The 16,527-nt window shown below is 49.4% G+C and overlaps 1 protein-coding gene across 2 annotated transcripts in view; it reads right to left on the bottom strand.

Annotated features, from left to right (window-relative positions):
• LOC119374769 (E3 ubiquitin-protein ligase TRIM9) overlaps positions 1–16,474 on the bottom strand; it is a 219,415-nt gene extending 202,941 nt beyond the window's left edge. Inside the window, exon 1 of one of the 2 annotated variants that reach the window (XM_049420272.1) lies at positions 15,566–16,474. In XM_049420272.1, coding sequence (XP_049276229.1) covers positions 15,566–15,853 — 288 coding nt within the window. In that variant the 5' untranslated portion in view covers positions 15,854–16,474. The remainder of the gene's footprint in view (positions 1–15,565) is intronic. The other variant, XM_037644950.2, reaches the window with a different exon arrangement.
• Positions 16,475–16,527: the final 53 nt, after the last annotated feature.

Genomic DNA, 16,527 nt, shown 5'->3' with positions numbered 1-16,527 from the left:
GATGATGTACTGGGGGTGAAGCTGCGCGACGCCGCCGCCAAGACCCTGCCGTACGAGAGCTTCGCCCCACTCATCATCATTCACCCCGTGGATATGCTGTGGAATTTTTTTTGATGTCGCCCACCCCTCATGTAAAGCCCCACACGGGACCTTTGAGAATATAATAAATGAATGAATGAATGAATGAATGAATGAATAAATAAATAAATAAATAAATAAATAAATAAATAAATAAATAAATGTTATTCATATACTTAGTCGTTCTAAAAATTCGATGAGGAGGTCGCGCTGCAACGTGAGCCCCCCCCGAACAAAATTCCTGGCTACGCCACTGGTGCACGTAAAAGAACACCATATCATCGAAATTTCCGGAGCCCTACACTACAGCGTCTCTCATAATTATATCGTGGTTTTGAAGCGTACAACCCCAACAATTATCAATTTATGTACAGTTCGGCGTCATATCGGCGTAATGTTGACTCGACCCCCTACATCAAAGCCATCATTACCTTTAGGGGCCAGATTTGTAGCGACGCGAGGCGGTTATCACGAGCCGTTGCTCATAGCAGTCGTTATGCTAACAAAAAATAATGAAAGAAGCAACACCGATATCGCGTTTCAATCCGGGAGTACGTTTCAATCCATGAGCACGAAAAAGGAAAGGCACCGAAAAAGCTAAGGAAACCACATGGAGCTACTCGGATGTTCGAATACAAACAACAACAAAACAAAAACTGTTTCGAGACGAACAAGGCCTAGATATGCGCGAGTGCGGCCACAATGACATCTTTGCTTCGGAGTTGAAACCTGCGTTCGCTACGACACGACATTATCGTATGTAGCGTTCCACTAATGCATTCAGGGAACTTTCGGACAGAGCGGCCGCAAGCCACATGAATCAACGGCCCCGTGAATCAAAAATACTGCCCCACAATACGGATTACCGCGCCGTTCCCCAGACGGCGAACACTGTATATGATCCTCGCAACCCATCGCGTTGTTTCAGCCCCGACGTAAATGCACCGCTATAGTGTTGCCAATGGTCGCCCGTAGGGGGAGAAGCGGCGCGTCGTCCGCAAGCAACGTGGGGTTTTGACGCGCGAAAAGAGAGAAAGAGAAATTCACCACGGCAGCGCCGCAGACTCCAGCGACCGTGACCGAGTGCTTATCTCGCCGCCACTCAGCCTGGGTAATGTGCACGGTGCACGCACATACACACACCGACACATAACCGTGTTCGCGCCGTTTGGCGCGGCTGTAGCTCGCCACGCGATAAGTCCAACGCGGTGCGCAAGAGGCGTAACAGCTGCCTTTATCTACGCACCTACAGGGCGTTCGAGTGTGCGTGCGTGCGTGTGTATGTGTGCGTGTGTGTGAAGAAGAGGAGAGGGGTCTTACATGTACACACTCGAAAACACTCTCTGCCGACCCGTTGATGGCTCCAAGAAAATTGTGCCGGGTGGAGCCGCGAACGGCACCACCACGGGGGCGCGCTGCCAATCAAAAGAAACGCCTGGCTGCATGCAGCAGCTCCCGATAGCAGCGCAGCCGTCGCGAGCTCAATCTAGCGTGAATTTTTTTGCCCGCCTTTCGAACAAAAAGGAAAGAAAACGAGACAAGCGTTCACGGTCGGGAACAGGAGCCCGATTTCGGTGCGAGCTACTAATCATTTAGACCCCAGAGACAGCTTATCTTCTTCGCTCCCTTTGTAGTAAAAGGTCGAAAGTCAGTGGGTCACGTTGTCTAAAACAGCTGCCAACTCGAAGAGGTGAAAGTCGCGCTCGCAAGGTGGACGCGTCCTAAATTCGCCGCAGGAGATGTCCGCACGCAGGCATATCTTGGACAAAGCTAGAGCAGCGCGAAGGCGAAAACAGACTCGCACAAGGGTCCTTCGACACATTTAGAAGAGTATTGAAGGACCCTGTTTACACTAACGCCGTAACTGCCAAACTGCAAACTCATGTTGTCACAACTGCGGCGCCGCGGAGTCTGTAAAGAGCATCTTGATCGAGTGTCCAGCATATAAAGACGAGCGAAAACAATATAAATAAAATAACCTAAAAAAGATCGACCAAGGCCCATTGACTAACACGCATGGTGGGTCAATGGCCCTGCCCATCAAAACAGCGAAAAGCACTGAACTTGTTCGAATTCATCGAATCGACTGGTCTTCTCAGCAAACCTTGATCTTTCAATCATGAAAGTGAGTGTTGTGCCCATAAGTGCTCCTCGTTTCTTTTTTCCTTTCTCATATTTTACAGTAACTGTCGAGAATGTCCATTCAATGACAGGTATTACAAGAACTGCATTTTCTTCTTATTCCATATCTTTCTGCCCACCCTTCTCCCTGCAAAAAAAAGCAATTAGGCGAATATACGCTGGCTGATAATTCTGCTTTCTACAAAGAGCTCTCTCTCTCTCTCAGTCTCTTTCCTTGGATACGCTCAATCAGTCTATACATCAGAAGGACGAAAATGGCACGCTGCGAGAAAATATACGCATGCGCGCGCGCCATGCCTGGAGATAATCTGCTCAGACGAACACGTCAAGTGAAGACTCAGTTGGCTTCCTCGAAGATAGACAGATACACATAGTAGTGCTTTCTTCTGGGCAAGTTGGTGCTACACGTTGATGTACTGTAGGTGCACTTTCTAAAAACTTGGCCTCACACATAACACCTTGCAAAGTCAATCGGCACACAAGACCAAGAGAGGAGGAAGGAACAGACTTGAACTACCAGTGGAGGTTTTATTCGATAAAAAGTGCTTTTTTCTTTATTTTTATTTTGTCAAGACACCTATCAGTCTGATAAAAGGTCGCGCTGCTTAGTTCGCTCGTGCTCGGCAATCGGGGCGCATCGGCCATGTATATATATGCATTGCGTTCTGAAGAACTTTCCCGCCTGAGAACAAGTGGACCTTGGAGCGGCCGCCAAGTGGACGTCGCCCTGTCATGCCACAGATAAGCTATTCGCCGAAGGAAGATAACGGATAAGAAAAGGCGCGCACCACCGACTATAGCGCTAAACTGGCGCGGCGACGCGTTTGGAGGGAAAGCGTGGCCCGGGCAAGTACGCGCGCAGGTCAACAGATTTGCCTTGCAAACGGCATTTTATCGACGCATCTATATATAGATAGATCGGAGAATGGTGGAGAGCCGTGAACGGTAAACAGCTGGGCGCCTTTTCTCGGTCAACGAGCCTGCGTACGTCCGATTACTCCGAGTAAATAAGAACGCACTATATATACACAGAAGAGACAGTCAGAAGAGAAGAACCGGGCGTCAACTCTGAACTAAATTCTGACAGGAAAAAAATATGAACAAAAAACAACTGCGCACCATAAACACCTATCGAGCATGCGCAGATACCTATTGCGCATCATGCCACAACACACTGGAAAGAGACAGCCTAATGAAATCAACAGATAATGAAGCTATAAAGGAGGTAATCTGGAGGTTGTAGGCTCGGTCCCTATATACATGCAGCAAGTTGACTTTTTATCCACATTAATTCATTTCCATTTGATGTCATGGTTACTATAATACAGTTAAAACATATAAATAATGTCCCCTATAAGTGCCTTAACTTCGTTATTTGTTAGTTTCATTAGGCTGTATCTAACAAAGAAACGAGCCCTCGATCAATACCCCTTGTTTCGTCAACGTATTAGAAACATCTTCATAAAAGCACGGCTATAAAGTTTCTCAGATTACAGATGCACCGACTAGACTTCGAACTAGTTCCGCAACGTTAACCGATATGCCTGGTTAATCACCGGCGCAAATAGGTCATCGAAGTAACAGACGTGTGGGGCTCGGGAAAAAAAAAATCTCCAATGTCCGTCGATATCTTGCGAGAGCACTTCCTTTTTCTTGAGTATATCATATTGTCTAGGGGCAATGTTACCTTGCTAAGACGCTGTTGCAATGTGTGTAGGTATATACACAGAAGCGACGCCAGGAAGGGGGGGGGGTCCTGTAGAGGGAAGTAGGAGGGAGGGGGTCACCTCGTGGAGAAAACCGCACGCCCAATGTACAGGCACTACCAACTGAATCATGCACTACCACTACTGAATTATGCACTACAAACTAGCCCATCAGTCCGTCCCTTTGTACAGGCGGGACTGCTGCGATCACAGCGGTCCACATGACAGCTCCAACGTTCCGCTGCCTTTGCGACGTCTTTTTGTCCGAGGGTGAACCTAGGTGGAAAGTCCGTTCGATCACGTCAAACAGAAGCCGCAGCCAACGTGCGCGGTTGGCCGCGCAACAACGCGCATCCAACAGCGAGCGACCGGCATGCAGTGGCCACCAGAAAAAGAAAGGCCGCGCCACGGCGACCGTGAAACCGGTATTGGGGGCCACCGTGCCGGGGTAGAAAAAAAAGATGCGGTGCGCCCTCGATCCTATCGCGAGTACAAATTGGGAGGCTGAAAATATATACCCGTATAGGAGCACGTGCCTGTTGGCTCTTTGGCGGGGACCTTACCTCGTAATTTACATCAACGCCCCGCGTGTTACGCAACACTGTAATGCGTTACAGAAACACGTGGTTCGTGGGGACCTTACCTCGTCACATACATCAAGGGCTACATGTTACGCAACGCTATAATGTGTTACAGAAACAGGTGGTCGTTGGGGAACATGTCTCGTCATTCACATTAACGCCTACGTGTTATGTAACACTAGAACGTGTTTCATAACACATGGGCGTGTTATGTGACACGTGATGCTACCTCACGGGCCATGAAACAAGAAGGATCGATCGAGGCACTCGTATTTCTCTTTCTATTTTGTTTTTGGCAAACATTGGCTTAATGAAATTTCTTGAAGCTCCCCATGTTAAGTCCCTAGCTCCCTCGGAACACACAATATGCAATTCATTTTTGCACACAAATTATTATGAAACGGCCGCAGCAGACGCTGTCCAAATCGATGACGTCACAGCGCTGGTTAGTGCGCGAACGCAAACGTAGCGTCGCCACCTGCATTTTTTTTTTTTTCATTTGTCGTAGCAACTCGCCAATTTTTCTCTTCTGACGAATGTACTTCGTTTCTTGCGCGTTTTCTCGCTAAGGAAGCATCCTTCTCGAGGCAAAACTGGTGCGTTTGACACTGCGAAATGCAAATTTACTCCAACTGCCATTCAGGCGTGCTGGCGTAAATTCCTGATGGGAAAAGCGCTACTGAAACGGAGACTTAAGCAAGCGCTTTGTCCTGTCTTCTTGCTTGAGCCTCCAATTCAGTAGCGCTTTTTGTCATCGTGAGCAAATTTACTAATATACGAAAAAAAAAAACGTTTTTTTTCCTCTTTCTCTCTTTAGTGGCCTCTTCACGAATTCGAACGCAGCGACTACACCAGGGGTCTCAAACTCACCTCAGCTAGCGGGCCACAGTCACGAAATTTAGTCTCCATCCATATCTCCTATATGGGTCATTACTGGAGGAGATTTGGCGACAGGATTCGAGAAACGTATCGATATACTGACCTCCAGAATCACTCAAATGTGGACACCGATTCTGAATATAGAGATTTCGTTCCGCGGCTACGCTTTTATAAAAACACATTTGTGACCGTATGGGGTGCCTAACGAAAAAAAAAAAAAGAATGCTTGAGATCGGTTCCGCCTCTGTAGCTTACCCGAACAAAGCTTTATTAATCGCAATAGGCGAGTAAATAATGCGAGTATCCATTTGGCAAAGTCGAAAACATGTTATTCCTTGTGAAGCTGCGGGCCGCATGCGGCCCGCGTGTTTGAGACCCCTGAACTAGACAACCGTGCGATCAATTTTTCCCTTGCCATCCGCGCCTCTGAAGCTTATATATATATATATATATACCGAAGGACGACACTCGAGTGTGCGACGGTGAAGCCCATCCAGCAAACAGAGCGGGGGTGATCCCCGGCATGATCGGAGGGATTTGGTACGGCTTTGCGGCGGCGGCGGCGGCGGCGGCGGCAGCCGTCGGCACACACACACGAACGACCGGAACAGTGTTGAACGAAGAGAAGTTCCGAGTCGTTGACGGAGAAGTGCCGTTTTATGCGCGAGAAATGACGGCAAGGAAGAGCTCGGTGAGGCTGGCTTCCTTTCCCCGCAGGCCGACTTGGATGGTGCCAAGCCTCAAGGAAGTGCGGAGATGGGCGGCCTTCTTTGTTTCTCTATTTCTTTCTTTCTCTTTGCTTTTTTTTCTATCTCTTTCATGTCTCTGCTTATTTATGTTTGTTTCTTTCTCTCCACCCATCTGTTTCTTTCTCGCTCTTTCTTTCTCTTTGTCTTGCTCTCTCTTTCTTCTATCTCTTTTTTGTCTCCGTTTCTTTCTATATCTTTCTCTGTCTATTTCTTTCTGTTTCTCTCATTCTCCCCCTCTCTCTCTCACTCTGCGTGCATCGTTCTCTCGCCCATCAGAAATATTGCATCCCACGCTAAACAAATCGGCGCACGTGTTCTGGGAGCTGAGCAGATTGCGAAGAAGAGGACGAAGGGAGCAAGTGCCAGTTCACGATGTTCGGTCTGCACGGACAAACAATCAGCTCAAACGGCTCCTCCGTTAAACGAAAAGTATCAACGTCGAAATGGTCTTTTGCTTTATATTTCTCGAGCTGCCCGGCCTCGCCAGCCACGTGATGAACGCGACAAAAAGAGGGCGTATCCGGGCAACAAACATTCTTGAATAACACCGCGGCTACGCCGTATCCAATAAGGCGAAAGCCTTAGATGCCTCATCACACGCGAAAATTGACCGTGGGCGTTGGTGTCAACACAAGTGAGGCAAGAAATCATCATCCCGCGACGACATCGTGACGTCATAGATCGCCATAATATGGTGACGTCACCATGACGTCACTATTACTTCACACGATGGCGTCATCACATGACATCGTAACAGCTATAGGCCGATCACGGAGGCAGTGCGAAACGAGGTGAGGTGCAGAAAGCTTGGAATGCCTCCGATCCTGGAGGCAGTGCAAAACCACGATAAGTGCAGAGAGCTTTCGGAAGGGGACCGCGGGGAAGATGAGTACACCGACTAGGAATAAAAAGAAGAGGAATATGGGTTTCTTCTTCGAGTTGTGTTAGGCGAATACATAAGAGAGGGTTTATTCGGTATAATTGATAGTTAATGGGTTTTACGTGCCAGAACCACGATATGATTGTGAAGCTCACCGTAATGCGAGGCTAGTTCCGACACCTGTGGTTCTTTCACGTGCACCTAAATCTAAGCTTGCACAAGGTTTCTTTTTCATTTCACCGGGAATCGAAACAGCATCCTCGAATATAGCGTGTCCTCGTCCTCGAGCATTATCTCCCTCACTTCCTCCTTCCCCCCTTTCCGCATGACGTCATGGAAGCATCTTCTGAACGAACTGGTACTCGAATATGACGACTCTGATAACGTCAACGCGATATTAACACGTTGCGATTAACCTGCTTCAACGTGACAATGACGCGGCAGGAATGTTACTGGCATCTTTGCATGAATAACGAAAGAATCTGCATCCCTACTGAGAACGTTCCGTATGCCATTCTAATAATTCCGTATGTTTCCGTAAGAATCTTACGGAAATACATGAAAAACATATCGAAATCATATGGAAAACATATGGATTCCATATGGAAACACATGGAATTGTTGGAATGGCAAACGGAACGTTTCCGTAGGGATGTGGCATCTTCTGATTACATTAATGTGACATCCCAAGCTTCGCGTCCCCTCATGCTGGTGCTCCGAAGCGGCCGTTTCACTGACGTCAGTGCAAGCCATCTATGACTCTGATCGCGATACGACCCGCATGGAATTCGCTTTATCCGCTAGCGTGTACCGCGCCGTCGGGAGAGCGCGGCACGGAACGCCCGTACGTGTTCTCGCTCAGCGATCATTCGGGGTCAGAACCGCGTAGATACCTCCCCCCCCTCCCCTTCCGGCCCCGGAGTGCCTGACAGTGCTGCTGCACCTTGCGGCTTCCCACCGCGGCGGCCCCGGGCCGCGAGTAAAAATAGGCTCATATCTCGGCCGGCCACGCCGCGCTGGCGACGATGCGGGAATGCCGGGCTGCAGCGCACGCCAGGAACGCGCTGCAAAGCACCGATGCACAGCACTGCACAGCCATGGTGGCTGGTATATATATGAGAAGGTGTCACGTGGAACGACCTTTTTTTTTTCCTGTGTACGTATACACGGCCATAGACATTCAGGAGGACACACCTCATTAGACCTTTCAGTCACGCTTTAAATGAGTACTGACACGATTTTGAGACGTCGCAAAAGGGACGTTTTTCGTTTCTTGGGTGTGCAGTGTCGACGCTCTCCACACACCGGAATGTTATAGTTTGAGCGCAAACGGACAGGACTACACGAGCGCTCATGAGCGCTCGTGTAGTCGGCTTGTCTTCTTGTGTCCCGTCCGTTTGCACTCAATCTATTACAGTATGAACCAACGCGCCCAACAAAGCATTTTATTAGGCCACACACCGGAGTCAGACAACGTGAATAAAATATTTTTACTTTTTCGTCGCTGAGCATCTGCAAGCCAGTCCCACAGCAATGGGCATTATCCCGACGAGTCAACACAGTTCCACTGAGCTCTCTGAGAACTCTGGGGCCGCTGGCCGACAGTTCACTCGTCGTTGTTTGCGTGCGCCACGAGCAGATGACAGATCTGCCGTTAGTACATCGCGAGTTCCTGTTTCCCCGTGACGTCGCACTGCGATGACACGTCACTGAGAAGCCGCCCCCTCGATATCGAAAACCGAAAGTGTTTTTTTTTTTTTGAGGTAGCGGTATTAAAAATACGTTCGATGCATTTTGAGGCACGACAATGCTCATTTTAGGGTTCTCAATACCTGTGTTTTTGTTGCACAAATATATAACCGTGGAACCTTCACCTGAGAAAATCGTTCGTTTTACTATTCCGGTTTATGAAAACTGAACCACAAAATACCGGAGCCGTAGTGAACTAGAATTAGAAGTTCAACAATTAAACGAGCGAAGCGATGGAAGAAACGACGTAACACCCGAGTCGGAACCGATTCACAACCGATTCACAACCGATTCACAACGGCGGTGCTTATGCATCACATGGGCGTGAAAAAAAAAAGAAAAGGAAGCAAATAAAACCGATGTCCACAAACAGATGTACAATAAATTATAAACGACTGAGCTCATCAAACGCGATTAGTTGTTCACTTAGAACGGGCGCTAACAGTAACGCTCGTTCAACGATGTTTCTTAACTCACAATAAGACGTATCCTCTCAGATGAACCCCGGCATTTATACATGCGGCATCGAACATTCGAGTCTCATCGGTGGTGGCCGCACTACAGGGGCGTAGCCAAGGGGGGGGGTTGGGGGGGGGGTTCAAACCCCCCCCCGAAATTTTTCAATTTTGCTTGCGTATATAGGCACGCACACATACAAACGCACGCACGAACATACATAAAGTATGGTTGAACCCCCCCCCAAAAAAATTTCTGGCTACGCCCCTGCCGCACTACATAGTTCCAAAACAAACTCAAATGTTCGCGTTTGCGAACATCAAGCCTATCAGACGATTCTAAAATAGTCTGGAAGGTTCCCAGACACTCGGGCGCGACTTCCGAAAGGCAGATACGTGTAACGGACCGGTTACGTATAAATACAAAAAAGGAGCGCGCGTGGCCTTATTATTGTGATCGGTACATATGGTTGGAGCCTCAGTTACACAGCCCCACTAAGAGCTAAGCTATGTATGCTCATAATGCTAAACTGCACCCCGCCATATAACCACTGATGACCTATACCGGCGCACAGGATGTTTCTTTTTTCGCTCGAATTTCATGTTCACGACCACCTTCGCCGGTTCCGCGTACCACACTCAAGTGCCGACGCACGCGGAACGCCAGAAATGTTACGCGCCGCGCCTTACGTAACCCTAGCCTCACGCAGCGCACCCTGTCCAATGCCCGAAAGACCGCCTTCGTCCGGCCGTTTAAAGAACCGCGTCTTCTGATACGGAAGGAAGCGTTGCGCTAAATTTAGCCCCGCGCAGACGCCTCGCTCTCGTTCTCCGCCTCGTTCTCCTCCTCCTCCCCGCCACCCTTTGTTTACATTCGCCGAAACTTCATGAGGGCGCGCAAAAACAAAGCGGCGATATTGATTATCGCACGGACGAGAGCCTCTTGAAGCAAAATCAACGAGCGGAGACAATCGTGACAAGGGAACGTCGCCGAATTCTCGCACGCGTCTGTGTTCGGAGATAGTTTCCGTAAAGTTTACGAAGACGATCTTCATAATGAACTTAAACTCGATGAAGTTTGCAGTTTATTTCACCACGGTGTCATATTTTATTTATTTTTTTTTACATTTTTTGCAGTTGTTCATGAAACAGATAAAATGAAAGCCACTAAAACGTTCAAAAAAAAAAGGAAAAAAAGAGAAAGAAACTGAGAGGCAGAAGCAGAGACAGTGACACGGAGGTGGCTATAGTGAGAACTGACATTTCAATTTGGAAAAAAAAACGCCTCCTCCTAAGTCCCTACGGAGCATGCGCAAAAGCACCCTACTAGATAACTGCGCCAATCTTATCCATGCAAATCACCACTATCCAAGAAAATAAAAACAGCCAGGCCTGCGCTGAAACCGCAGCACAGTCACAGCGAAAGCTGGAAGAGCGGCGTTGTAAGCTCACTTGGGGCTACAATACAAGTACACTAGAAAGGTACCCACTACGCCATAAATCACAGTTTTTGTGAAGCTGGGAAGCACCTACTAAGCCATTATTCGTCATTCTGCGGAGAAGCGAAGCACCAGCTACACCTCTGTAAGGCATTATGTGCAGTAGGGCCACATCCGAGTCACTGTCTCTGATTCTATTGCCCAACAAGCAACACTCCTGACTTCATAATAAGCCTCTGCCGTTCAACAACTTTCAGTAACGAGGTGTGATTACGGAAAACCTATTGTTTCAAGCCAGAAACGGAGTATTGCGGACTAAGACGTTCCCGGCCAATAATAATATCTGGGGTTTCACGGGCTAAAACCACGCCATAGTGGAGGGCTCCGGAAATTTCGACCACTTAAATCTAAGCACACGGGACTCTAGCATTTCGCTTCCATACAAATGCGGTCGCAGCGGCCGGGGCTCGATCCCGCGCCCTACGTCAGAAGTCAAGCCCCCTAACCACGAGATCACCGCGGCCGGCGCCCCCCCCCCCCCGCCCCCTTCTTTGCGCGACGTGGTATGATGATGGCAAATCAGTAACGCGGAAGACCGCAAGGTGATGAGTAAGATTCGTGAAAACTGGGGGGAAAGGGGTGGGGGGGGAATTATGATCAACCGTTTGTAGCACGAAGCTATACAAACGAAATCCATACAGACACCTATGAAAGAAAAAAAAAAGATTCGTCCAGGATTCGAACCCGAGACCAAGCAACGGTTTTCCAATGGCAGACGTTCTACCGTCTTGGCTATAACCAGGAGGCTAGCATGTCGCAGTGCGGAGGACGAAACGGTGACAACTCGAAGCACACGGAAATTCATCGTGAATGTTGGAAATCAGTTCTGCGGAATAATAATAATAATAATAATAATAATAATAATAATAATAATAATAATAATAATAATAATAATAATAATAATAATAATAATTTGTGGCGTTTCATGAGCCATAAACGGCCAAAGCCCCGATTTGATTATGAGGAGCTCACCGTAGTAGTTCATAGGACTGCGGAATAATATTGACCACCCGGGGTTCTCTAACGTGCACTCAAATCTAAGAGCAGACGGGTGTTCCTGCATTTCGCCCCTCATCAAAAAGTGCAGCCGCCGCGGTCAGGAGTCGAACCCACGCCCTCGAGCTTCCAGTTCCGCGGAATCCAGCAGGGTTGTTAGTGCACCCGCCCGGCGAAATTAAAGAACACCCGTGCGCTCAGACATGGGCGAACGTCAAAGAACCCCAGGTGGTTGAAATTAATTCAGAGTCCCCCCATACTGTGGCGTTCCTCATAATCATATCAAATTAATCTTGCCCGCCCGATACAAAGGGAATAGCCCCAAGTCATCATCATCATCATCATCGTGCTTTTAGTACGTAAAACGCTAGCAATTATTACTACGAAATTCTGACCAAGACCAACTGAGCACCGTATATATCGTATCGTATCAGCACTGGCAAATTCTGGCTGCGTGAATTATCCGCTGTTATAAAACCGACACAGCCTTCATTCGGTCTTAACCCAATGGTTTAGTTGTCTACCAAATTACTTTTTTTTTCTTTTGTACTTTAATAAGGAAGCTCGTTCCTAGACAAAAGCAGGAACAGCGATAAGCGCCATAACGTGGTCGCAACTTACCTGCAAAAGAACAAACAACAAAAAACGTCTTTATGGTGTTTACGTGACCCGCCTTTACGTTCAATAGCGTTTTATTTTGACGCGACCGTATTAACGAGTCGTCTCTTTTCCGCGGCTGTGCGCGAGCCCAGTTTTACGATCCAGGGTGTTTTATGTTACCTCCGTTACGAGCTGTTTGTGTAAGGCATTCATGACACCGGACTTCAAGCCTGACTTTTCTCTTTTTTACCTAACGTATCAAGTCGTGTCGTTGGGCTATTTGGTTCATACTGAGCAAAAAGCACAGCTACCTTACTTTTTGCTCAGTTGCTTGTTATTTCAATTTAGTGTGGTTCGTTTCCGTAAGAAAATTAAACGACCTAGTGCCCGGCGCCGCGGTCGTCTGTGGTGCTCCACTGCTGACCCGAAGGTCCCGGGATCGAATCCCGGCGGCGTTTAGATGAAGGCGAAATGCTAGAGGCCCGTGTACTTGTATTTATGTGCACGTGAAAGAACACCAGGTGGTCGAAATTTCCGGAGCCCTCCACTACGGCGTCCCTCATAATCATATTTACGGACGTAAAGGCCCAATAATTATTATTAACCTTCGAGTATCCGTACCTAGAGAAGCAAAAGATGGGTGCAAAGAAAAGACTAAAGTAATTATTTCATTGTTTAAACGCGCGCGTAGAATCAACAGTGGTACGAAATTGAGTGCGACAAAGTAATGCCCATTGCAATAAAAATACACGCCTGAAAGTCATGAATAACTTTACACGACCCCTGCGTGTTCTTTCTTTGAAATGCGCGTATTTTACTGATTTATTCGTACGTCCTTCATCAAGATTACAAAAGTGGTCTTCCTTTAGCACAGTAATTCTGTCAGTCGCTCAGTTTTCATAAATTATCCCGAGCTGATACACAATATTCATGTCTCAAAGCGGAGTTCGAAACGAGAGCGTTTCGTTTGAGAGCCAGGCCTCTGAGCCGACGCTTTTTAAAGCGCCCACTAAACAGGAGCGCAGTTACACAAGAAAATGCAGACAGCGGAAGAAGGCTCCGAAGACACGGGTCACTTTCTATTGCGATCGAATTCCTCGATAGCGACCGGTTCCCCAGCGCCGCTTAGACAAATGTACCAATCACCGCGCAGAAATGTGATCCCGTATCTGGCTCGATCGCAGTCGAACGTGACCGACCGTTTGCTGAACAAAACCACCTCTCACCGCGCAAGGCTACAACTTGTTGCACGAGCCTGTGACTCTTCGATCCGCTGACACTACACGCGATCTGCATACAACAGCAAGTACAGACTGCGACAATTTGTATGAGAGCGATTGCGCGGGTTAGAGGTCTATCTTCCTTCGCACGTGGCAGTCGGCCGGGGTCTAACTAAACCTGCAACGCGCGTATGGCTGAATGCACAAAAGCGTGAAAAGGGGGGAGGGTGGGGTCGTGCCACACGCCAGGCAGCTGCCACATCGCGTCTTCACACAACGCGCAGAGCCAAAAACATCTGCCGAGGGAAGGGGAGGGGGTCGGCCATCACCCTCCCAGCCATGCCACCGTGCGCTGCCTTGCAACACCAGCGGTGCAGAACGCCCCGAACCAGACCAAACAACAAGCCTGTCGGCTAAGGGGGAATAGCAGATGCGACACCGGACGATTCGCCCATCCGAAATGGCCGCATCTCTGTTTACGAGCTGCCGCATTCAAGTTTGGCCTTCGCGCGAGATCTTGGCAGTGATCGGTGAGCCAAATAATGCCACGAAGGCCTTGGCGACGAGGCCAAACTTTCGGCAAATGAATGTTATACTATGCTGTGCGCACGCAACAGGCGCAGCTGCATGGAGCGTCCGCGTTGTCGTAACAGGCGCGACAATTTAAAGGACCCAAGGTCAATTCCGCATCCGCGTGTAGCTCTGGGTGGGGAAGATGACGCGGCAACAACAAACAACACGAAGAAAGTGCCGTCGCAACGGACGCGACTCGTCGTGGGAACTGAATAAAATAAAGTTCCGTTCCCGAGGCGCCGGTCCGGCACGAAATGTCGTTCAACCGGTTGCAGCCGACGACGTAGCAGCAAAAGAAAGCGCCCGCAAAAATGCACGGCAGATAGTACGACCGCGGTATTCGCGAACCGTCGCCACGGAAACTGACGAAGATGCCATAAGGAAAAAAGCGAGCTTATGTCAACGGCCGTTTCATGTATAACGGAGTCGTTGTCGCCGAGCAAATGTTCATGACCGTTTGACTGGCGAACGGAAATGACGCCGCTTGTTTGTTTATGGCGGAGTCTCCAGGGCCCGTATTCCCAAAAGGCGACAATCGCAAAAGTATCGCCTTTGGTGCGCGCTGATTGGCTATTGAGCAAACCGGAAAAGTTAGGGCGCCATCTGGTAGTTCCGCCGACGTCAATTTTGCGTCATGGTACTCGACGGTGCTCTCGACATATTTGCAATAAGCGAAGGCACCGTTAACCGTCGGTTCGTGGTGAAGTCTAGCATTTCAGTGGCGTAGGCGGTAGCTTCTAGTATTCAATCCTCAGTGGATATACGCAGCATTTTTTACGCTGAAGCTTTCATCGAGCATTACCTTGGGGTGTTATCAGCACTCGTTCTTTGCCAGCGCGTGTTTTTTCGTGGTTTGAACGTCCCAGGAGCATGAACCGTGCGTTGCTCGCGTGGCTTATCGCGAGCCGGCAACATGTTGAGATCTTGAGACGATGTCGCTGCGGCTGCACGCTACAGCTGAACTCTCTGAGCACGCCGTGTTAAACTCTCAACGAAAATACGTTTCACGCAAAGTTGAATTCTTTAAATATTATACTGTGCATTAAATAATCAAACAAAAAAACGTTGAAAGCACTTTCAACACGTCTTATACGTCAAGTAGCCACAGTCAAGCCGGCCAAGCCTGGCCACTGCGTAGAAGCAGCAGCACACGCTCGAAAACGCCGTACTCGGGTTGCTCTGCGCTCGTACAGTGCGCTCACTCCCGTGTTGTGAGACATTCGTACTACCAACGGCCAGTTGCAACAATGACGTCACAGGCAAGTCTTTTTTTTACTTATTGAATGCATCAAATTCTACGTCACCAAACGCGATACTATCGCCTTTTGCGATCGTTTGAGAATACGGGCCCAGGTGAGCTGTCAAAACTCTTGAGATGACGGCGTTCGGCAGCGCCTACATGCGCGCTTTCCGTGTGAAACCATGTCCGAGACATGGCAGAGATCAAAAGAAACGCACCTTTTGCGCCTTGCACATGGATCCCAAGGCTTGAACATCGTGACTGGCATGTCGTCCGTCCTGAAGACAGAGCACGCAGGCCGCAACCTTGCACACCATGCAGTACATGCTGAGCGCTTCGTCGACGTGATCAACGCACTTGGAATCACGACCCCCCTGGGAACGGGCGCGTAGGATTTTCTTGCCCTGCTGAGGCTCGAGCAGGGTGTGCTTGGCCAGCGGTCCGCGAGCCGGGTGACAGTTTTCACGACACGACTCGCAGTAGAACACCTCACACTGGTCGCACATCACCGATGCCTCCCGCGGTCTATCGGCCTCGCACAACTGACAGGCCACGGGCAGGCGCCGCGTTTCGCCGTACTTATCCACGATGTTCTGGAGGGCCCGGTTGCGGGACAAGTTGTGCGCACCATTTTCGTCGAAGTACACGAGCTTGTGGCACTCGGGGCAAGCGAGGGACAAGAGAGCGACGCCGCTGTGGAGCAGTGGCGGGAAGAGAACACCCTGAAGATTCGGAGTTCCCACGTAAGAACTCGGTCGGCTAGGTGCACACGACGCCGCTGTCCGTCTCGCTGAGCAGGCTCAGCTTGTCGCCATCGGGGTAATCCGCTGTGGTCCCGATCTCAGACGACGATCCGACCAGGCCGCTGTTGCTGCCGTTGCCGCTGTCTTCCGAAGAAGACGTCGAGCTTTGCGACGTGGGCAGCTGTCGGCGCGTTTGCCGGCTGCTGCGCGTTCAACGCACAGTTGAGACACAGCGAGTGCGTGCACGGAAGCAACACCGGATTCGAGTAGAAATGCTTGCACGCGGGACATTTGAGTTCCTCCTCCATGGCGCCAGCGGCAGAGGCCCATCACAAACGCATGCCGAAAGCGCGGTCGGAGAGAACTGAAAGGAGCGGGCGGGAACGCACGCTCTCGCAGACGGATCGCACGCGGCGCGCCGGGAGAGCGAGCGCGGT

The sequence above is a fragment of the Rhipicephalus sanguineus genome, chromosome 11 (assembly GCF_013339695.2).
Source record: "Rhipicephalus sanguineus isolate Rsan-2018 chromosome 11, BIME_Rsan_1.4, whole genome shotgun sequence".
In the NCBI taxonomy this organism is placed as follows: Eukaryota; Metazoa; Arthropoda; class Arachnida; order Ixodida; family Ixodidae; genus Rhipicephalus; species Rhipicephalus sanguineus.
The sequence above is the reverse complement of the archived record's forward strand: the minus strand, read 5'-3'. Positions and strand labels throughout refer to the sequence as shown.